General features: G+C 37.0%; 1 protein-coding gene across 1 annotated transcript in view; it reads left to right on the top strand.

Moving 5' to 3' along the window:
• Positions 1–625: 625 nt before the first annotated feature.
• The window catches only part of NYAP2 (neuronal tyrosine-phosphorylated phosphoinositide-3-kinase adaptor 2), a 258,793-nt gene continuing 234,450 nt past the window's right edge, over positions 626–24,968 (top strand). Inside the window, exon 1 of the mRNA XM_057747087.1 lies at positions 626–846. Coding sequence (XP_057603070.1) covers positions 626–846 — 221 coding nt within the window. The remainder of the gene's footprint in view (positions 847–24,968) is intronic.

Raw genomic sequence — 24,968 nt, 5'->3', positions numbered from 1 at the left:
GCATGAAACCATTGTGGAGCATCATTTTGGAAAAAAATGGAGGGTCAAGAAGAGATTATTTCTAAGACAAATGATATTAGATGTGTATTTTCTTGATTACTCCTATATTTTGCAAAGATTATTCAGATTCATAAATCTTAAATTGCAAAGAAAACACACAATAAGAAAGTTCATTCCAAGTAATTACATCATTTTATTTGAAATTGAACAGAAAAGTCTTTGTAGTAATCAGAAAAAAAAGAAGCTGGGCTCCACTGTATCCTGTTAGTATATGAACACATTTTTCGAGAAGCAAAATCATGACTGTTTATATAAACCTACATTTTTCTTTCCCCCAAATATTTGCACCCTCACAGCACCTTTCAGTGCAAGAACTTTGGCCTTTGATTTGCTAATTTTGCTGCTTTGAGAAAGTGTTTGCTACACAGGCAATATTCATTTAATATTAACTTTAAATACTCTGACTGTAATTTCTAATGAGACAATTTCTCCAAATAGATTCCACCATAATTATTGGAGCTTGGGGCTGACAAGATGTTAGGAGAATAAGCAGCACCTTACTTTTATCCCCATCATTGATGAAGGTGAAATGTGTTCTCATCCCACAGGAAGTGTTCCTTTTCACATGAAATCCTCCAAGATGATGAGTTCTAATCCTGAGGAAGACCCTTTGGACACATTTCTCCAGTACATTGAGGATATGGGGATGAAGGCCTACGATGGCTTGGTTATTCAGAATGCATCAGACATTGCTCGAGAGAATGATCGCTTGAGAAATGAAACAAACCTGGCTTACTTGAAGGAGAAGAATGAAAAACGCCGAAGACAAGAAGAAGCAATAAAACGGTAAGTATAGATGAAAGCGTTCTGAATTTTGTGCACCTCAGGGAATCTGTGAGTTCTGCAGAGGCTGTGATGTTGTCACCTGGACAAGAAGTGGTTTGTCAAAGTTAAATTTGAGGAGACAAAGTGAAAATGTCTCTGAAACTATAACAAAAGCACAACCCATCCTACTGACAAGACTCTTGCCTAAGTTAACAAAAGTTGTTTACTTGTGTGTTGTGAGTATGGAGGTGCAGATGGGATGGAGAAAGAATTCAGTTTCCTCCAAATAAAAGTGCATACTGAACAATCTCTTGATAAAAGCTTAAGGGAACACATAAACACTATAACAGCGGATACTGAATGAAAATCTCCACCTTTGATGGTCTGTGTTTATCATCCTTACCTTATAATAGAGTTCATCTTCTTCCTAGATTATGAAAAGACTTAATAATTTAAAATATGTGAATTTCTGAAGTGGAATTTCCAGTGTGTGCTCTCTGTGCAGAATTTTGTGGCCATTACATCTCTCTTCCAGTATTAAGTGCCCCAGGTTTGTTCAAACGGAATTACTTTTATGCTGCAAAACCTTCCTGCTATAAGCAAATGAGCCCTGGCTGCAACTTCCAAATTGAGGCTAAGTTTCCTAGGGTACTGAGACCAAAAGAAGGATACATATCTTTGATTTTTTAAAAAAAAAAGTGTTACGGTGCTTCCTGAGTGTATGTGTTGTGGGGGTACTACAGGTAGAGATGTGTTTGATGGAGTCCTATTTCTTCAATGGAGTCCATTCACTAAGCGCAAAGAGACAGAATTTAGGAAATTAATCCATCAATTGCCTGGATAACTGAATGGTAATAGTAAGCTATTTTGATAGTTAGTTGGTGGATTTTTCGTCTAATCTGGTGTTAATCCTTTTGCTTACTCTCTGTGAACATTATGATATGAAGGAAAGAAAATATCCTTTTAAGATGAACTATTCATTCTTATAAAGAAACTAGTTAAGTATGCACTACTCCAATTATTTAATGGCAAACAACTCTGTATGAGAGGGTGGGGAGGAAGAGGAAGAGAAAGAGGGGGAGAGATTTAGAAACAAAACAGAAAGAAATTTTATAGAAGATTTTTCTGAAAGAGTATCATCTTTTTTCTCTGGACTATTAAAATGGAAATCTATTCTATTACTAGGTATACAAATATTTGTAAAATTGCATGCTTGATAAACATTCATAATCGCAGATGTTATTTTAAGATATGTTATTTTTTATTTCTACCTAATTTTGGTTGGTATCACAGCTTCCTTTCTAAGATGCACTAAATGCCCTTTCGTAGAACAACTTTTTTTTCTGCAAAGTACTTTTGATGGACTTCTATGTGTATGGGACCATTTTAAATTATTTCTGTGAGTCTAAGTTTTCTGAAACTCAGAACAAAAAATGATGTCCTGTATGATTTTCAAATGACTTCATCTCTAAAATCTAACGTTTCCCAATCTTGCCATTAAAACTCAGCAATTCATTCTTTCTCTATGCGCAGTGATGGAAATATTTACTGAATAATTCTATTAGATTGTACAGCATGCTTACCACTGTACTATCAACCTCTGTGTTTCATCAACAACCTCAGAAAGTTTCTATCTAAAGATCCATAGATATTAAGAAAACAAAAATGATCCAGTTTTAGGTGGTCAAGCTTTCAAAGGGGCATAACCAACAATTCCAAGAAGTCGAAAGTCCAGGGGAGAGGAGCAGGAATTTAGACAGGTGGAGATACAGCAAAACCCTGTCATTACACAGTAAATGAGGTCCAGGAAATTCAGTTAAGTAAACTTTGAGTTAGTTTCTGCTAGATTAATAAAGCAATATTTTCTAGAATTGTATTACAAGTCATAAAAATAGACAGTTCAAATCACACATTGAATTGAAAAAAATCCCAAATGATCTGTAGACATTTGCTTCCACATAACCCCTTCAACACAAGATAAAACTGTAGTCTAGCCCTATTTAAGAATAGAGCAAGGGCAGGAGAAGTCACCTGCCCTGTGTGTGTGTGCCTGTGCATGTGTGTGTTTAACCGAAGTTGATGGTTTCTCTGAAACAGTTCTTCTGAGTATGAGGGTTCTTTCTTGTATCAAAAGAGTAAGGATTCAAAGAGGGGAGAAAAAAGGTATTTGTCAGGTTGAAATTTGAAGTTTATCTTTCTATAATAAGATCAGGAAAGAAATGAAGAACCCACTGGTAGCAGGAAGAAGCAAGAGTCTTCTGGGATCTGGCATGTGATGAGATAGATGTTCAGTTACTGTGCACTTCATTGCTTCCATGGCAGAACATGAGCCAGAGACGTGGGAACAGCCATCCCTGAAGCCAGACTATTCTTAAAGTTCCATAACCTTGTTGCTTGTAAGGTTGTTGTTGCCACAGAGCTTGGTATTACCCACAGGAGAGACATGAATCTGTGTACTTTATGTCAGAGTGACCTAGCGACAGTGGGATTTTAGATGATAAGCTATTCAGAATTTGTTAGATGTGGGTATAGAAAGAATAAGCCAACTGCTCAGGCATGGGGACACCAACTAGAGGTAAACAGACTGCCAGGTCCTAGTAAAATGGGCTAATGTTCAAGTTGAATTCTGACCCCATGCCTGAAATAAGGAGTCAGGCACAGAGACTTTAATCCTGGAAGCAAGGGATGACACTGGGCCAAGTGGGCTAGAAAGGCCATCTCTCACCTGGGGTCAAGGTGGTTAGAGGTAATGAGCAAACAATGCACACATTATGTGACATGGTTGCTGATGTTCAAGTTGCAATGTAAGTTTCATAAGAAGAATGACTATTTGTCTATACAGTTCTTAGAATAGAATCTGAAGCCAACTTACTGCTCGATGAACAACTTGCTATTAAATGTATTTGTTGATTGGTAAAATATTTATTGAAACTTTACTAAGTGCCAGGAAATGTTCTAGACCTTTATGAGACAGCAATGAACAGAACAAAATTCCTGGTTATAAAAGAAGTACCTTCTGAGAGAAGGGTGAAGGAGAGACAACATGAAAGAAATAAGCGTAAATAAATATATAGGAAAGGTGGTAGTAATTTTTTACACTGTAAAAGAAAGCAGGGTGAGGGCGATAAGAATAGAGGCCAGGGAAGACCTCTGAAATCCAACATCTGAGCAGAGACACGAGACATTGGGAGACTGTAGGCAGAGATATTAGCCACCTGGCTGTCTGCAGGAAGAGAATTCTCAGCAGAGGGAGCAGCAAGTTTGGTGTGCTCCAAGAATCGTCAAGGGGTTGTGTAGTGACCAAACAAAGATCGGAGGGCGGGGGTATAAGTTCAGACTGGTAGTGCGCCTTCAGCTAACGTAGAGCATTATAAGCTCTTATGTTTTCCTCTGAAGGAATAAAAAAGATCACTGAAGATTTTTGAGCAGAGGTATGATATTCCCTAACTGACCATTTTACAACTCTGGTTTCTATATGTTGAATAGATGACCAGGGCATAGTTGGATACAGGGAATTCAGAGAGAAAGATTTTGCAGTAATTCAGGTGAGAGATGATAGTAGTTTGGACTAGGGTGGTACCAGTAAAGGTGGTATAAAATGCTAAAATGATGGGCTCCATTAGAATTTTCTCATTGATGAGACATAGAAGTTGAATAAGAAAAAAGGATTGAAAATGGCTCTCAAGTTTGTTTTGTTGTTGTTCTGGATTCTGTTGTTATGTTATGCTTTGTTTTTGCCTGAAACAACCAGAAGAATGATGCTTCCACTTAATGAAATGGTAAAGACTAGAAGAGGAGTAAGTTTAAGTTAAATGGTGAAGGAGTGGGAGTTCAGCTTTCTATGCCAATGTTGAGAGTCCTTTAGATATTCAAATGGAGACTTCTGGATAGGCAGCTGCATCCAGAACTCATGGTGGAGATCGAAGCTGGAGGCTTAAACATAAGAGTAATAGATTTTACAGTCATGAGCCTAGTTAAGGATTCCTAGGACCTAAAATTAGATAGAAGGATAAAAACACCCAGGACTAATTGCTTACATGACAAGAACAGTAGCAGAATCCAGTAAGAAGAGCTAGCGAGATAAAAGAAGAATCACCAAGGAGGGAAATGATAAAAGTGATTAAAGAAGAGAGAGAGAGATTTTATTGATAGATCGAATATATTGAAGCCTGGACGCCTTTTACCATATCGGTGCTGTTGACAAGAACAGTTTTGGTGAAGGTCTGGGGACAAAAGCCTGTGGGTTTATGTTCATGAGAGGATGGGAAAACAGGAATTGAAACAAGGAAGAAAGGAATAGAGAATTATTTTAGGGATTTGTGAGGTTAAATAAAATTCACAAATATGGTGAGTAGCTGAAGGGGGAAGAGAGGTCTATGGTGTTTTGTTTTTCTGGTTTTTCCCTTTATGCGGAGAGGAAGCTAGCTTATTTGAAATGCTGATATGAATGATTACAATAGAAAGGGAAATGTTAATGACTTAGGAGAGGGAAGGAAAAATTACTGTGATTATGTCCTTGAGTAGGTGGGAAGGGATGGGATCTCAAGTATTTCAGATCAGAGCACAGACTGCTCAGCTACAATGTATGGGTGACTGAACCATGAATGAATGGATGACTAATCCTGCGTGAAAGGCCCCAAACCTGGTTCCTCACACACCATTTTATTATTGTACCATAGCTGTCACACATGCTAGGGATTGAAATCTGTAGTATGTATCTTGCTGTCAGTAACTGTTCCCTACTCTTTCTTACACTCTTTCCTCCAACTATTTTTCTGGAATCCTAATTTAAAGTGTACACATTTTTGGAAGGGGTGAAATACTCGTAAAATCTCCTAAATTTTGAGTCTTTTCAGAAGACTTTCTTCTTTGGTTTGATTTTGTTTGTTTGTTTGTTTTTTTAATTGAAGTATAGTTGATTTACAATGTTTCAGGTGTGCAGCAAAGTGATTAAGATATATACAAGTATGTATATATACTTTTTTCAGATTCTTTTCCATTATAGTTTATCACAAGATATTGGATATAGTTCCCTGTGCTATACAGTAGGTCCTTGTTCTTTATCTGTCTTATATACAATAGTATGTATCTGTTAATCTCAAATTCCTAATTTGTCCCTCCCCTTCTTTCCCCTTTGGTAACCATAAGTTTGTTTTCTATGCTTGTGAGTCTACTTGTTTTTGTTTTTTTAGAGTGTACAATTTGGCATTTTTTTTCTTAATAGTAATGTATACATGGCAATCCCAATCTCCCAATTCATTCCCCCCCAACCCTCCCCACTTTCCCCACTTGGCGTCCATATGTTTGTTCTCTACATCTGTGTCTCTATTTCTGCCTTGCAAACCGGTTGATTTGTACCATTTTTCTATATTCCGCATATATGTGTTAATATACAACATTTGCTTTTCTCTTTCTGTCTGTGAGTCTACTTCTGTAAATAAGTTCATTTGTATCACTTTTTATGTTCCATATATAAGTGATGTCATATAATATTTTTCCTTGTCTGATTTACTTCACTTAGTATGATAATCTCTAGGTCCACCCATGTTGCTCAGATGACTTTCTTTTACAAAAGCAGGGTCCCTGCACAGTGTGAGGATATACATAGAAGTCTCTGGATGTAGTTGTGGGAGGAGTTGGAGAGAGAAATATGAAAGGGGCCAAGACAGTCATGATTGGGCAGGAGGAGGAGACTAAGGGCCTCCCTGACTTTGGCTGTGGCTGTCTCAAGTTATTCCTTCTCAGTACCTGTTGAAATGTTCAAATTCGATTTTATTTTGTTCATATAGTGATCAGCATTCTGAGAGTCTAATTAAAAAACTGTAATGCATTTTAAATATTATATAGGATATTCTCACAGGACATTTTTAGAATTATTTCAACTTTCCTAATAAGAAGGGTATTTTTAAAATTTTTGGAAACTCCATAACAAGATTCTGGTCACACAGGCATTTTGAGGTTCCAGAGATGGCGACCAAAGCAGAATACCCACATCTAAATATCACACGTATTTTAATACTTTTAACATGCAATTTATGTCAAGTTGTAGAGGAAACCCAACATGACATTAATGAACACAGTCTAATCAAGTAAAATTCTTTATCACGTCTGCCGAGTGCCTTCTTTAATATATACTATGATTTAATATATAGGATATAAATGCTAAAAAATCTAAAGATGGGGCATGTTTGACCTTGAAAAGGCACTGATGATAATTCTCTGTGAAATATGCCAGTTGCAATTTCAGAAATGTGCACACTGCCAGAGATTGCTTAAAAAATAGAAATAGGATTTCATATGATTGACCTTCTAGATCACATATGTGCTGAAATGCCTTTGTGTTGAAACTGGGAAGCTTAAAACACCGAGCTCTTAGAGAAGGAATATCAACATCACATTCTCAGTATTCTCAGTCATTTAGGCTTTCTGAGCCCAATTCCTTATTTTTAAACTAACTTGAACCCTTTGTCCCTACTAACTTTCTTATACCTTCACTTCTATTTCTCAAAGAGGATTTTACTGGAAAGCCTCATTTGGTGAAAACTTTTAAGTAAATAAAAAGTGATATTGTTAGTACTCTTTTTTTTAAGAACTTTTATTGAGATACATTTAACAGATAATAAACAGCACATATTTAGAGTGTACAATTTGGTATCCCAATCTCCCAATTCATTCCCCCCCCCAATCCTCTCCGCTTTCCCCACTTGGTGTCCATGTATTTGTTCTCTACATCTGTGTCTCTATTTCTCCCTTGCATTTCCTCTTTCATAGTTGTTAGCATTTGCCTTATGTATTGAAGTGCTCCTATATTGGGTGCATATATATTTATAATTGTTATCTCCTCTTCTTGGATGGATCCCTTGATCTTTATGTAATGTCCTGTCTTGTCTCTTGTAACATTTTTTTATTTTAAAGTCTATTTTATCTGATATGAGTATTGCTACTCCATCTTTCTTTTGATTTCCATTTGCATGGAATATCTTTTTCCATCCCCTCACTTTCAGTCTGTATGTGTCTCTAGGTCTGAAGTGTGTCTCTTGGAGACAGTATATATATGGGTTTTGTTTTTGTATCCATTCAGCCAGTCTGTGTCTTTTGGTTGGTGTGTTTAGTCCATTTACATTCAAGGTAGTTATGGATATGTATGTTCCTATGACCATTTTCTTAATTGTTTTGTTTTTGTTTTTGTAGGTCCTTTTCTTCTCTTATGTTTCCCACTTAGAGAAGTTCCTTTAGCATTTGTTGTAGGGCTGGTTTGGTGGTGCTGAATTCTCTTAGCTGTTGTTTGTCTGTAAAGCTTTTGACTTCTCTGTCGAATCTGAATGAAATCCTTGCTGGGTAGAGTATTCTTGGTTATAGGTTCTTCCCTTTCATCACTTGAAATATATCATGCCACTCCCTCTGGCTTGCAGAGTTTCTGCTGAGAAATCAGCTGCTAACGTTATGGGAGTTCCCTTGTATGTTATTTGTCATTTTTCTCTTGTTGCTTTTAATAACATTTCTCTGTCTTTATTTTTTGTCACTTTGACTACTGTATGTCTTGGAGTGTTTCTCCTTGGGTTTATCCTGCTTGGGACTCTGTGCTTCCTGCACTTGGGTAGCTATTTCCTTTCCCATATTAGGGAAGTTTTCAACTAGAATCTCTTCCAATATTTTCTTGGGTCCTTTCTCTCTCTCTTCTCCTTCTGGGACCCTTATAATGCAAATGTTTGTGAGTTTAACATTGTCCCAGAGGTCTCTTAGACTGTCTTCAGTTCTTTTCATTCTTTTTTCTTTATTCTTTTCCAAATCAGTGATTATCACCATTCTGTCTTCTAGGTCACTTATTCACCCTTCTGCCTCAGTTAATCTGCTATTGGTTCCTTCTAGTGTGTTTTTCATTTCCGTTATTGTGTTGCATATCTCTGTTTGTGTGCTCTTTAATTCTTCTAGGTCTTTGGTAAACTTTTTGATCTTTGCATCTAGTCTTTTTTCAAAGTCCTGGATCATCTTCACCATCATTATTCTGAATTCTTTTTCTGTAAGGGTGCCTATCTCCTCTTCATTTAGTTGTTTTTCTGGGGTTTTATCCTGTCCCTCCATCTGGTACAAAGTCCTCTGCTTTTTCATTTCTCTATCTTTCTGTGGCTGTGGTTTTTAGTTCCACAAGATGAAATACTGCTGATACTGCTTGATATTGCTGCCTGCCCTCTTGTGGAGGAAGCTACCTATGAGGCTCGTGAGTGGTTCCTGATGGGAGGGACTGATGGTGGGTAGGGCTGGGTGGGCGGAGCTCAGTAAGACTTTAATCTGTCTGCTAATGGATGGGGCTGCGTTCACACCTTGTTGGTTGCTTGGCCTGAGGCTACTTAGCACTGGAGCTTACTGGCTCTTTGGTGGGGCTAATGGAGGACTCTGGGAGGGTTCACATCACTGAGCATTTCCCAGAACCCCTACTGCCAGTGCCCCCATCTCCTTGGTGAGCCACAGCTGCCCCCCACCTCTGAAGGCAACCCTCCAACACCAGCAGGTAGGTCTGGTTCAGTCTCCTATGAGGTCACTGCTTCTTCCCCTTGGGTCCTGGTGAGCACACTGTTTTGTGTGCCCTCCAAGAGTAGAGTCTCTGTTTCCCCTCTGCTTCCTCCCGTGGAGGTCCTGCAATCAAATCCCTCTGGCTTTCAAAGTCTGATTCTCTGGGGATTCCTCCTCCCTGTTGCTGGACTCCCAGGTTGGGAAGCCTAATGTGGGGCTCAGAACCCTCACTTTAGTGGGTGGACTTCTGCAGTATAACTGTTCTCCAGTTTTTAAGTCACCCATCCAGCATTTATGGGATTTGATTTTAACACGATTGCACCCCTCCTACCATCTCATTGTGGCTTCTCCTTTGTCTTTGGATGAGGGGTGTCTTTTTTGGTGAGTTCCAGTGTCTTTCTGTCAATGATTGTTCAGCATTTAGTTGTAATTTCGGTGTGCTTGCAAGAGGGAGTGCAGTACTCTTCTTAACAGTTCCAAATAACATTAGGTGGGAAAGAAAGAAAGACTCAAAGGCAAAAAGTTAATGGAGAATGAAAAAATATTTCAGTAGCTCATCGTTTCTGCTATTTTGAATTCTAATGTTTTTCTGCAGGCACAGTTAAATGAGATTTATTTTTTATTAAAAAACCTATCAGAAAATAAACATGCAAAACCTACAGTTTCAAACAAGTGAGATCACTTGAGATGGGTTACAAAACCCTACTTTGTCATGTGTGGGGGTGAAAAGGGATATTTAAGACACAGAGATGACAGGTATATTGAACCACTGACAGATACAGACATTAGCCATTAAGGAGGCAACTGACCAATGAGAACAGGTGGCTTACAAACAATCTGTAAGGCAGTACCTGTGTGTACCTGTGAACATAAGGTCTGCTTTGGAGATTCACTCTTTACAGGTAGCATTTTGTTTAGGACATCAAAGAAGAATATTCACTGAGGAGAAGGGGCAATAAAAAGATCATCTGGTATACCAAATGTTGCATGCTTAGGTGTGAGGCTTCCTTTCATGTGAATTTTTCTATCTGGATTCTGGAACTAGTCCCTGCATTGTCTCATTTTACTATTAGCCACAGTATTTTGAAAGCAACATAGGTCATATTTCTTAAATAAAAAGCAACAAGAAAATGTGTTCCCAGTACATGTCTTGCTGAGTATGTTTTCTATTGTAGAAAGGGGTTGAATTTTTTTCTAATACAACAAATGCTACATTAGTGAAATACTCCTAAACATTCCAAGTCTGGAAGACAGCTCTTGACTTTAGCAAAATGGTTCTGACACAAAGGACTACTTAGGCTGATTAGGAATCTCTCTGTTCCCTGTGGATGCCCTCAAGGGATCTATATGAGGTTATATTTCCTCTTTAAAAGTGACAGTCAGAAATGGAATTAGATTAGTTATAGCTCCTTTAAAAAAATACATGCATTTTTATATTAGAATGTATACTTGGAAGCTATTTATATTTGAAGGTTTCAGTCTCTCTGTTAATCAAAGAGAAACAAAGAACCACAAAAGTCCATCCTTTAGACCAGAGAGAAAAAAAAAAGTAAAAATAAAAATAAAGAAAATATTTGCTTTCCCTTTACTAAAACATTGTTGCCTAAAAAGCAAATGACTATAATATCAAAGTTTAGAATTGGTTAATATTTTAAATGATTACCCAAAGACATAATTACATTGAGAGCTCTTATTAGAGAAATGTTAATGGTTACATAAATCCTCTTTAGATAGTTATGGCTTCTGGAATCATACTCATGATTTGTGATAGAAGTACAGAAATAGGGAGCACTTACTGAAGAGCATTTTGGTGAGTGAACTGTCCCTTTTAGGGCAATGTGAATAGCTACTTTGGTCGTGAATAGGTAATCTCATTGGGTTTGATTTAATTGCAGGTATGTGGAAAAATGAAATGCCCTATTTGTGTATGAAAATGGATGTTCATTTTGTTCAGGTGAAGTGAGGACAGTGAAATGAACCAGGGTTCAGAAACACGACCATGTCAACTTTTAGGAATACTCTACAACTAGCTTAGAAAAGACTCTATGGCCAGCTCTAGCTCCTACACTTAGAGAATAGGAAACAAACCCCCGAAGCCCTCAGCCATACTCCTCTCTAGAATGAAACCCAAATCTGCAGCGTGCAGGGTCTTGCTGGAATGAATCAGCTGATCTGATCTGATGTGAATTTCTGACCTAATTTTGCTGTAAGACTCAGTGCTCAGGCAGAGAAAACAAGGTTAATGTGTTGATAAGGGGGTGAGATTAAACAGCAGACAGTATCTTAATAACCCTCTGCAATTTCAGCTTCCTCTTGCGTTTGTGATTAATTCCAATCACTTTTCTATTAATCATTTCAGAGGACTGCAAGCTGCTCTGCTTATTTTTTGTTGTTGTTGTTAAAATTGTGCATCCAGATTTCTTCTTTCCAAGCTAAACAAGATACCTAGACATTGAAGTAATTTTCATTACCAAATGCATGGGGAGATTTTTATTCATAGGACCATACAATTAGAAGAGAGGATTCAATAATTTGCCTAGTCCATCCCTCGCTGCTCTATATTGAGCCAGAAGCCAAATCTACAAGGCTGATCCTAAATTAATTGATTTATTTAAAATGTTTTATTTTTTTCAGTGCTGGAGGGGAAAGTTAATATTAATGAGCATATATCTAAGGATACCACTTATGCTCATTAATATTAACTTTCCCCACTTAGCCTAAGGACACCACATTTGTCCATTTTGGCTGTTTTGCCAGTTCACTTTATAAGTCAAAATGGTGTCTGTCCTGCTTGCCCCCTGTTTTCAGTAAGGGTCACCACAGTTGTTAAGAGGATTTATACAAACATCAGCATTCATCTATTTACAATTCACATTATATCTATATTTGTAATAGGGGTGATTTTAGGTTTTTCACTCCGTCACCTGCCAGGGCAATTAGAGGTCACAATTAAGAGGGACTTTTAATGGCTTGTGTTAAGGTAAGCCTGTATTCTTCTCACATACCCTTTTGAGAGCTATTTGTACTTCCAGTTGTTTCAACTTTAATTACATCTGGGAGCTAGCACTGACTTTACATTTTAAGAAGCTCAGTATCTATTATACATCTGAAATAAATAGACAGATGTTGGCAAGAGGAGGGGCTTTTTAGAATACAATCCCATGTGAGACTGTCAGCCTGAGAATTAAGCTCTTCTTACGCTGAGGAAATCACAGCAAAGAGTGGACCTTCCAAACACCCAAACCTATGGCGACCTGAATCATTGAAAAGAAACCCATTGGAAAATACCCATTGGAAAATTTAAGGTAATCTTTCTTTCAGAAGTAGTGTTAGATATTTAGAGATGGTTATAGATTAATGGGGCAATAGTTTTTAGTCTAGGGCTGTTTCTTTATACTCTTCAGACTATCAGAGGATTTTCTCAATCTTTAAGTAAACCTTGCCTTTGGAAAAGGTTCAAAAACCCAGATAAGGAAAAGAAACTATTATGGAGCAAGGGTATGAGTCAGGGGATTTTTTTTAACTACTAAAAATGCAATATAGCTTAGAGAACATGTCTAATGTAACAAATGAAACGGCGAGAGCAGAGGCTGAGCATGCTAATAAAATAGCTCCAAGGCTTCTGTCCAACTTTGACATAGCCTGGAGAAAACATCTTCATTATATATGTATGGGTCACCTTGAAATTAATTTTAATCATGAATTGATAGAAAGAAAATCAAGTCCCTCTCCCAAAATGGTTCCCTGCTTGAAACACATGCCTCTAGAGAAAAGTTATTCTCAATAACATTCATCTTTGGAAATACAGGACAGAATATTCATGTCCATGCTAGAATATGAATATAACTAGCCTTCCAGGAAGCAGAGGGAGAAAATTTTTTTAAAGAAAAGCACTTTCATTAAGATGTACACGGAAGCTGTTTTAAAAATAAAAAAGACCAGCATTTAAAATCCATTATTTTAATTAGTAAATTGCATTTTAGTCTTTGATTTGGGACTAAGTATACTACTCAGCATATCCTGATGTTTGAATAAGAAATGAAGTGGTTCAGCAGTGAAGAAGAGCTTTACCAAGAAGACTTTTTAGTTTTCTATTAGTGTGATGTTTATATATGATGCACGAATATTTGGTTTCTATATAAAGTTTTTATTGAGTTTATTGAACATCTATTATAGATCAGGTATAGTTCTAGGTGTTTGGGATAAAGCAGTGAACAAAACAGTAAAAAAAAGAAAAAAAAAATGCTTGCCTTCATGGGATTTACAATCTGGTGTGGGAGACAGACAATAAACAAGTGAAGTAGAGAGTAAGTTAAAATACCATGAGTTCTATGAAGAAAATGAAATCAGGGCGTTGGAGTCAGGCGTGTGGAAAGGGTGCAGTGGTATACAGGTGGGTCAGGAAGACTCACTACGGATGTTATATTTGAGTAAGGACCTGAAGTAAGTGAGGGAAGAAGCTGTGTGGATTCCCGGGGTGACAGATATCCAGGAAGAAGGAACATCCAGAGAAGAGGTCCTAGAGGGGAGCATTCCTGACATACTGGAGGAACTATAAGGAGGTCAGAGTGGCTGCAGGGGAGTAAGCAAGGGGTCAAAAGGTCAAGTCAGAAGTAACAGGGTCAGATCTTGTCAGGACACGGGCCATGGAGGTCACTGTCCGGACTTCGCCTTCCACTCATTTGAGAAGAGATGAGAATTTTTTGTAAGGTTTTGGGAGAAAGAATGCCATACTCTGACTTCTCTAATATAAAGGAGGATCATTCTGGCTGCTTTGTGGGACAGAAGCACGAGCATCAGTTGAGAGGCTGTAAAAACCATCGTGAGAAGGACAGATGATGGCGTGGACCAGAGCAGCAGGGCTGGACAGGGGCAGAAGTGGTGGAATTGGAGGTTTATTTTGAAGGTAGAGTTGATGGAATTTGGTGACAGATTGGATGTGGGGTATGAGAGCAAGATAAGAAATGACATTCCCATTAGCTGGGATGGTGAAGACAGCATAAAAGAGGTTTTGGTGAGAAAGATTTGGGGCATATTGAGATGTCTGTTAGGCTTTTAATGACTTATTTGTATCTGTAAGAATTTCATGTTTCATTTTTGATACTTTGTGGCCATGAGATAAAACAATTACACAGAAATTTGAAATACTGTTATAAAACTCAAAGTTGTACACACACACATATTTAAGTTTGAGGAAAGATTTTTTTAAAATGTTTATACAGCGAAGGGCAAGCGTGTAGATTAAGCGGAGCAAATGAACAATTGCCTGGAGGTCCCTGCCTTTGTGCAGAGTTAGTGGAGTAAGTGCTCTTGATTCTAAGAGCTACATGATCCTCACTCTCGGACGCTTTCCAGTTACTGCAGAGATAACCGTTCTAGTTCTGTAATCGAAGAAGCAAGACGAAAGTCATGCAGAAGACTTGACATTTTTGAAAAGGAAAAATGCGCTAACAATGGGTAGATTCAGTCATTAGCATTGGTCATGTTCATTTATGATAGCTTTTTTGCAGTGATGGAGATGCACATAATTAGTTTGTTAATTGATGCACATTGGACATTTTTCCGTCCTGGGGTATTTCAATAAGCGTGTGGATTATCGCCCTATTGTAAGATGGAAATTCAGAATAACAGTGTGTGTGTGTGTGGGGGGGGGGTAGTACGGGAGGAGATAACTAAGTAGTGGGAAACTCCCAGCCCTTGGACAGAAGGTGGGATTGGTTTCTTCCACTTCCTAGCTTTAGTGAGACCCATAAAGTGATCCTTAATTCTTAAAGTGAAGTTTACTCATTTGTTAATTAGAAATAATAATATTCATTTTGTTGTATTGTTAAGAGAAATGAAGATACAACACAAATGGAACAACCAGTGGAGCAGCCAACATATCATAACTGCTTAGAATTGGTAGCTGCCATTATTATTAAAATTATTATCATTACGATTACTGCTTTTACTGTCACCATTATTACCTGCATCTTCATCACATAATGTGGCTGTGTTAGTCATGACAGAGGACATCATGTCCAAAAAGAATCTACCTCCATTGAGGTAGAAAGCAACACAAGGAAAGAAATTGGACTGTTTGCTGTGAGTGATTGCAAATGACACATACACCTAGATCCCAAATGTGAATTTCTTGCTTTATCATTTTGTTTAATCTTCTCTATGGACACATATTTTTGTTCTTTCTCCTAAAATAGTCAAAATTATATGAGGACTGAAAGAATTTTGGCACATAAATAGATTCAAAAGGATGCACGAATTGGTAGTTTTAGTCATAATTATTAAACTGGCTTTGGAGAGCAGAGAAATGGCCTCTTTCACATAGTAGGTTTTGAAACAGTTGTCATATCAAATTGTATCAAACTTGCTCAGTGCCCTGATGATATTTTTCCAAAAGGAATAGTAAATAAGCTAGCATAGCATGTGATATTTTAAATGTAATTCATTAATGAATTTCCAGATATTCACAGGGAACTACCCTGAAAGTCTCCCCCCCTTGGCATATGAGCTGCTAAATTTTTACTCTTTTCATGGAAATGCATACTTTCTGTGAAGAAATTACTATAACATTTAGGCTAAAGCTAAACAGAGAAAGAAATAATGACTCATGAAGATAAAATAACTACTTTATATCTACAAGTGCTATGATCTAAAATGATTGTTTAAATACTCAGTGACTTGATTTCTTTTCTGGAGAGCAACATATCTTCAACATGGCAATGCAAATGCTACTAAAAGATTGCAGCTTCCTATTATTTTGAGGCTTCCGGGGGGAGGCTAATCACAGGAAAGCCTCTACCTGCCCTTCACACCAGGAAGGAGCTCTTCTTCCTTTTAAACTACTTGATGCAGTAATCATAACACTGACCTATCCAGCTCTCTTTCAAAGAGAACCAGAATTGCACGGAGACACTCGAGCTATTAAGAATTTTCCTAGAGGGATTCTTAACCTCCTAGCATGCTTGTTTTTAGTTTGTCACATATAACTTAAAAAATTAAAAAAAGTGTTCCGATGCCTGTTATAATACACAATTGGAATAGTATTTGTTTTGGAGATAAATGACAAAACAGGACTAGAAATCATTTGTCGAATAATTTATTCTATAGATCATTTTTAAGGAAACTATTCTTTCAGCAGCTGGAATTTTATTTTGTTTTGGGGAGTGATGGCATTTTGTGATTTACAAAAAAAGAAAACAGTAATGGAGAAATGTTTCAAAAAGACAATGGAGAAATACCTTTATAGCAATGAGAATACATATAGACTTCTCTCAAGAGAAGGGGGGGTGACTTCCTTTTTATCCTCCTCGCATAGCAAGCATGAAATTATATTGTAGGGAATGTTTGATCAGAGTGAGACCAGAATCTGAAATAATTTAACCTTGTGTTATTTTTAAAGTGTTTTAGAAAAAACTCATTATAATTGATGTAAATTATTCCCTTCTGCCTTGTGGCCTCTGGATAATGACGCAAAAGGTTAAGAGGCGGGTAGTTTATGACCTTTCTCTGGATTTTTACTGAGCTCTTTTTTAAGGCCCCAAACCGCAGCAACTCCCAACTCTCAGCAGATCAATACAAATAACATATCTTATTTAGAAAGAAATCCCCTGTGCTTTACAACTACTGTTAGTACAGACATATTCATTTCTAGAAATTAGTTCTCTCAAATGACAAATTTTATTCTTAGATTATGTCTTCTTTTCCATATAATTTTACTGTTATTTCTTCTTAATATCTTCTCAGGATTTGAATTCCTTTCCTTAGTTCCTGTGTTTTATAATACACTTCAATTCCAGTCTGGGGTGTGTGTGTGTATGTGTGTTCTTTGTTCAATTTGTGCACAATTATCTTAAAAAGCCTAGGTATTTCAGATAAAAATAGAGGAGAGAAACACATTTTCAAAACATGGTACACGATTCAACAGATTAAATGGAATAAAGAGTGATGGGGGAGGGGGACAGAAAATGACTGCCCAGTAAAAGGCTTTTTAGCAAATCATACTGAATCTCATTAATAAAGAATACGTCCACTAGAACTGTACAATCAATCTGCCATGTGCATTAGTGATGTCTAGCCCAATTCAGGTAGATAAATTGTTCCCTAAGTGTTGGTCGCCTGCCACTCAAATCACAATGCCAATAATACATGCCATGCTGAATTTCCACTGACTCATGACGATTTTTTTCACAGGGTTAGACTGGGCTAAACAGGTGAAAGAGAAGAATGGTGTCTGTCTGAGTGAACCCCACCAGCAGCAACCAAAAGGATAGATAACTGGAGAGCTGAGCAATAGAATAGGACACTGTGAACCAATCTACCAGAAATAAACCGGCAGGGAGTGATCCAACTAAACATCATTGCCAAAAGTGTCAGCTAAAAATAGAACCGGAAAAATTGTGTCATCAATACAGAGCTCACAAAGCCAGACGAGAGCATCACTGTAATGTAGAGAGATCCACCATGCGCAAACAGGCACAAAACAAGGAAGATGCAAGGAAACGGGAAACAGAGTAACTAGATACTTCCATGAATATTTTCATTACAGCAGGTAGTCTGGTTTCTGCCCATGAACAATTCTATTTAATGATGGATACCATAACTAATACTCTTTCCCATAGCTAGCTGTCAGAGCAGTCGTTATTATAAACAGATCTTGTTTTAAAATTTTTTATTTTATTTTGGAATATAGTTGATTTACAGTGTTGTGTTAGTTTCAGGTGTACAGCAAAGTGATTCAGTTATACATATACACATATCTATTCTTTTTCAGATTCTTTTCCCATAAAGGTTATTACAGAATATTGAGCAGAGTTCCCTGTGTTATACAGCAAGTCCTTATTGATTACCTATTTATATATAGTAGTGTGTCTACTAAGCAGATGCACTTTAAAGACACAATATAATGAGATTCTGTGAGATTCTTGTGAGATTCTGGTTTGAATTCACACCATGTTATTTTTCTGAAGAAGTCCATTGGTTTCACATATGACCTGAAAATAAAAGCACCTGCTTTTCCACCTATAGTGGAAGGGAAAGTCTTCTATCACCCCTTACAAGATTAAAAGTCTCTAAGGAGATATCATGCATGTAAGAGAGCATTTTGAAATGAGGTGGGGACACTAAACCTGCGCTGTCCCATGATTGCATTAAAGTGGAAGAATGAAAGATTAAGCTGGTATTGGCTTTAGGAAGAATGCTGCTTTTGGATTTGTCATTAATGCAGTGACCCTATCTGCCCAAGCCTTTCCATTTCAATATGACTTAGAATTCTAAAGAGAAGTCAGCTTAAAGGTGTCAACACAGTCCCCTGTGTAAGGTACCTTCAGCAAAGAACCTCTATCTTTAATTTAACACAATTGGCAATCTTGGTTTGAGACAGACTGTGATTTAGTTAACATGAAAACAGGATGACCCCTGTCACCCCAGAGTTGAATGAGAAGCTCAGTTCAGGCTTGATGGTGTGTATGAACTATTGTAGGAATGATAACCTGAGAACAAGATAAAATGGCCTCAATGAACATGTGGAAGAATGGACATATCCTCCCTCTCATGGCCTGATCTTCTCCTGAACATGTGTATGCATGTTTATTTTTTAAAGATATGTTTTAATAAGGCATACATGTTATGTTATCTCAGCCACACAGATAAAACTTGTTTTAATGAACAGGCTCAGAATAATCAACCTGATGCAATAAGACTACCTGTACGTGCCAACTAGCAGCTCTCGTTAGGTCCTGATAAGGATGCAACATATCCTGGCAGACAAGAAATAGCACGTAATGGAAACACTCACTACTTTCAACTCCTTGCGTAGTCAATTTAGTGGATAAAAATCTCATCCTTTTACTACATGGATCATGGAGATATCATCAATAGTGGAAATAAATTATCTTTTTTAGAAAATTTTCCAAGGTGAGGATTTGGACATTTTACTCCTCAAGTGGACCATATAATCCCTAAGATACTTGATAAAATGTGTTTAAGATCAGACCTGATATATCTCAAAGTCAACATTTTATTTAATTTTTGTTTAGATTCATGTCTGAATTTTAGAGAAAAAAGACGTATCCCTCACTCCATTTAAACTCATTCAGATAGATTTTTAAAAATGAGTGAAAAAGATTTTGTATTCAAAATGCTAGTGAGACAATGAATTAAAGTTTCATCAAATTATTTTTCTTCTCAGGTATAAGGACATCAAATTCATCAAAAATCCCATTTGCATACTTTCTATAGATGATCTCCAGCCTCGATTTGTATTGTTTTAGTCCTAATTATTATCTCTGAGCAAAGCAAATAGTCACATAAACAATACAGCCCACACTTATATAAAGTGGAGGAAGAGTCCTCTGTTGTACATGGCTTATACATTAGCATAGGAATTTTTAGAATTTTTGAACAATGGCTTTTGAGACTTAGAATCCCAAAGTTTTGCTCTACTGTTATTTTATTGGGACCATGGGATAAATATAAAATGAGGCAAAAGAGAGGAAATTATAATTTGAGGGAATTCTAGAGCCCTTAAGCTTGACTTCTATAGTTTAGACAGGTAAATATAAATAATTTCATTGGCTACCAATACCCTTATGATACTTATACTGCAGATATTTAAATGTGGGCAGGACTTAGTCCTCCTAAAACCAAAGCATCAAATGGAAATAAAGAGATCAAAAATAAGGAGGAGAGTGAAATGGAAGAATAGAGGTCAGGGAAATCTTGGCCAGGTCACTACAATGCCAGACTGTGTTCCTTCCTGTTCCAGTCTCTGAATTTATAAGTAAGTTTGCAAAATGCTTGTCAAGATTAGTCATTAAAAGAACCCTTGCAGTTTTACAAAGTAAGTCAAAAATCATTTGAAGCTATTTCCACCATACTAAAAGTTGTATGCCTAAGCTGGCACTTAATCACTATAGTAACATTGCTTTTCTAGAAACCAAACTTTTGGCAACCTCAACAATTGAAATTGACTTTTAAGGGAGAGAACTTTTAATAAAAATGAGACAGAAATATGTCAGGTGCCTGGCAAATGCGTGTCTTTGGAGTGGCCATGTCTTCTCCCACTGTGGAGTCAATCAGACACAGACGTGACACAGCGTCAGGCCAAGGGAGTTTGTGCATTCACACGAAAAATATAGTCATCTCTATGGTTTATTTCAAACTAGTCAGCTTGGCATATCAGGATTTCTATTTTTATTTTAGTTCTCTGTGTGTGCGTGTGTGTGTGCCTGCACACATGTGTGTGTGCATGTGCATTTGGGCCATTGATGTTTTGATGGATTGCACATAGAGATTTCTTACCAGGAATTTATCCAACAAGTAAGGGCATTTTGGTTATTAAATTGAGGTCTCATGTTAGAGGCCATTAAGCAAATTATTTAGTGCATTCTGCTTTAGAGGGCAAGGGCAGAAGTATAGTATTTCATAACTGGTTAATTTCATGCTGCAATTAAATTCTTGACACACACTTGGAATGGGAAACAATGTGGAGGGGAAAGTTAAAGAAAGCTTTCTATTGCCAAGTTTCTGTTTGAAAATGGACTTTTAAATAGAGTTTTATCTAATACATTTCAGGAGTCACGTCTTTTGTCCTATGGTAGGATGGAAACTACCTGTTGTGTAGAGAATAATCCAAGAAGAGATAAATGTTTGGGGTTTTAGATTTGTTTTATTTTTAGATTTTATACAACCAGTAAGTTGTATTATAATAGATTTTAGCAGATACTTTAACGAAGTAGGTAAATACTTTTTAACAATGAAATTGGAATAACTCAATATACAGCTTATACAAATGTCTAATTTTCAGTTTGACGGCTGGATTAGGAGAAAGTGGAATTTGTGTGTGTGTGTGTGTGAGAGAGAGAGAGAGAGAATATTAAAATTTAAACTGAAGCTTAAATTCTTTACAACAGGAAACATGCAGATGAAGGAAAAATAAGGAAGTAGCTTGTAGGGATAAATTCTTAATAATTGAAATCTAAAGAAAAATATTATGTCCTCTGGAAAGTTAGTTTCACTTTATACTTATCTCTTTTTTTCTTTCCTTTTCTTTTTTTTACTTATTTAATATTTTCATCTGAACCTATAGTATAGTATAGCACTTAAAAGTGTGATCTGTAGCATCAGACTTCTTTCCAGGCCAAATTTTGTTTCTAACTTCTTCTGGCTGTGTGATCATGGACAAAGTACTTGAACTCTTTGGGCCGCAGATTTTTCCATGATAAAGCGGTGATGATATTAATAGTGGCTACAGTTCACGATGTTATAAGAAACCAATGACATCAGTCATGCAGAGGGTTTAAAACAGAACTCATGGCACCAAGTGAATGTTAACTCATCCACTGAAATATTCACAGTATGAAGGCAGGGTGTTTGCTTCACTTTACTGTATCTTTAACACCTGGAACGGTAGATGCTCAGTACGGGTATTTGAATGATTTATTAAATGTTTGATTGATATTATGAGACCTTATTCATGAGTTAATAGGAAGTTAGTGATGTGGCATAATTTGAGGGGTGCTAATGTAACTCTCACCCCGTGAAAATCTTTTTCAATATAACCCATGCTGTATAGCTCAGAAGTGTAAAATTATTCTTTTGGCTTGCATTGGTTTACTCTTTATAAGGCAAGTGAAGAGACAACATATTAGTATAGTCATATCAGCATTAGTCATTTTTGTCTTGGTGTGAATGACTTATTATATCCACTCCTAATAATAGCTTAGAGAGCAGTATTCTTTTAAGCGGACGTATAAGAGACAGAGATTGTGAATTAAAAGGAGTGGCAGTGGGCTGGTAACAAACCCCCTATTTTACTGATATAATTTTTCTCAAATTTAGATCAATATCTAATGTCAGCCAGTGGGAAAGTGGGTTCTCTGAAGTCATATAGCAAATTGTTGCTCAATATAGAAAGACAAGTCAAACTGTTTCCTGGTATAATTGACCTAAATTATCTCCTTTAAATTTTTGTTGGATAATAGAAAACAGAAGACAGCTGGGCAATAAAATATAGAATCGTTGGATAAGAGAAATGGAAAGTTTAAAAACCTACTGAGGATCTCTGAACAAATAAAATTCTTCTCATCCTACAATTCACTCCATGAAACTCCAAATATGTGGATGAATGTTAAGGAATATTCAGATTGGCTAAATTACCCAGATAATCATTCAATATTTAACACCAAAGAAATTGTCAACAAATTGGTCACTTTTTTTATACAGTACTGAGAATGCAAATAATGGCACTCTATAAACTGTGTAATTTTAGTCACATTTATTTGTCCTCAAATTATCTCAGTTTCCTCATCAATAAAAACTCACAGTCATAATGCCCTTCTTGCCGGATGGTAGTGAGGTTTAAATGAAATATCAATATTGCTGGATGGACCACTACTCTCCAGTCACAGAGGATGGGTGATTCCCCAACAAGTTCAGCCTCTTGTACTTCGAACCATTCCTGACCTTGTGTCTTAGACAGGTCCCTATGATTCCTTCAAGACTCAGTTCAGGCAGTATCTCTGAAAACTTCTCAAGTTTTCAGACACTTGTTTATTCTCTTATTTACTTCCATGGTACTGTCTATAATTCTACATTTAATGTACCTTCTGTAATGATTTCATATGTAAAACTAAAACGGCCAAAAATTGGCCAGACCCTGGCAGAGTCCCATTCAAAAAAATGAGAGTTGAATAAATTTGTAAAGTGGAATATTTGTAAAGTGGAATATTTGTAAAGTGGAATATTTGTAAAGTGGTACAGATCTTTTCTGGAACCTCTCAAAGAAGAGCCAAAGGGGCATTTCATTCAGAAAACCTAACGTAGTGATTCTCTTTCCCATCTATAAACTCCTAATAAGCCCCACAGCAGACAGCTCAGGCTCTTCTCTCTCCACTCCCCTCCTCTCTGGCTAAGCATTTTACTGTGTAGATCAAGGTAACTGAATATTGGGGTCTTACAGGGAAGCAGAAGAAATTCATTTCTCCCCCTTCATTCTTTGTGTAGTAACTGTTCTCTGCACAAGAGAGCAGGTCCCTGGACTAGCTTTGCAACCCAGCATTCTTCCTCCTTGAGAAGTGAAGAAGAGAAGTTTATAATTGTTTATAGTTTAAAATTTTCATTTTTGTCCCAGTCATATAGCTGACTATCCCCCTCTCTTCACTGTTAGATTGAGTTTCTTCTTAATCAGTATTAAGATGGAGGTGGGAAAATTTTTCCCAGAATGGGGTTCCAAACATCACTCTGCAGCTCTGCTTTTTGGAAACCTCATCCTCTCTATCTTTACTTTCCTACTCAGGTATCCTTTAGTCCATGAGTCAGCAAACATTTTCAGATGGTTGTTATTTTAGGCTTTGAGGACCATAAAGTCTCTGTGGCAACTACTCAACTTTGCTTTTGAAGCGTGAAAGCACCTTCAATAAAACATAAACCAATGAGGATGACAGCATTCCAATAAAACTTTATTTAGAAAAACAGGTGGAGGCCCAGATTTGAACTGTGGGCCACAGTTTTCCAAACCTTGTTAGTCTATGCCATTGGTTTATGTTGACCTAATTGGCACCAACCAGGCCAATTCTTCTGAAAGGAATTTTGCTGGTATTCTGCCCTCCCCAAACATGTGATTTGAAAGCATCAAGAAACTGGGCTTTCGAACTACACTTGCTATCGAGTTCTCTAGCTGGATTATTGCTCCAGATGCAAAATAAAACTTCAAGAGCACTTTGGGGGAGTTTTGAAATTCTAGGATAGCTAGTTTTCAAGAGTGTACATAATGTAAGAAAGAAAGATGTAAATAATCATTAAGAGATCACAATAGCAACTGACATTGACAATGCTTATTTCATCCCGAATCCTATACATTTTTTTATGTGCTGTGTCTATTTAATCCAAACTATATTCCCATGAGGTAGATTCTATCATTTACTCCATTTCACAGATAGAGAAGTTAAATCTTGGAGACTTTAAGAAACTTGTCAAGATCACACAGGGCTGGGCTAGAGCTCAGGTGTATCTGACTTCTAAAAATAATTCTGGAAAAGAAGACAATAAAGAGAGTGAGAAATAAGGCATTATTTTAGCAGTGGGATTTAGGGATGGGCAATGGCCCACCCATCAGTTGCTTCTACCTGAGCCAATCTGGCAGGTCACCTAGGCAACTTCAGGATTCCAAAGTCATGAACCAAATGCTAAGCTTGCCTTTTACCCAGTGACACGGCAGAGAGCAGAAAGGACCTTCTCAACTCTCAGAAAGAGCCGGGAAGGCTCCAAACCCATGATCTAGTTTTCAGAGCAGCTTTTACAGCAGATTCATGATATCTTCAGGTTTTCACAAAGTTCAGTATATCTAGAATTTCTTACAATGCCTATGATATTTTGAAGAACAAAAACAATAAGAATTATTTTCTTGTGAAATAAAAACTATTTCAGGTAGCTAGGAACTCCTCTGTATTATAAGCCTCAACATAGCAAAAGAGGAAACAATGAAACTGGTTAATACATATTTTTAATTGTATACTGATACTCCATTGACCATGTTTAAGATAAACTATATCTGAGAAAAAATAATAAATGATGTAGCCCCTTGTGTACAGAATCTAGCATAAGTGCTGAATGTTTAACCAAAGCCCCTTAAAGCT

This window comes from Hippopotamus amphibius, chromosome 8 (genome assembly GCF_030028045.1).
Source record: "Hippopotamus amphibius kiboko isolate mHipAmp2 chromosome 8, mHipAmp2.hap2, whole genome shotgun sequence".
Lineage (NCBI taxonomy): Eukaryota > Metazoa > Chordata > Mammalia > Artiodactyla > Hippopotamidae > Hippopotamus > Hippopotamus amphibius.
The sequence above is the reverse complement of the archived record's forward strand: the minus strand, read 5'-3'. Positions and strand labels throughout refer to the sequence as shown.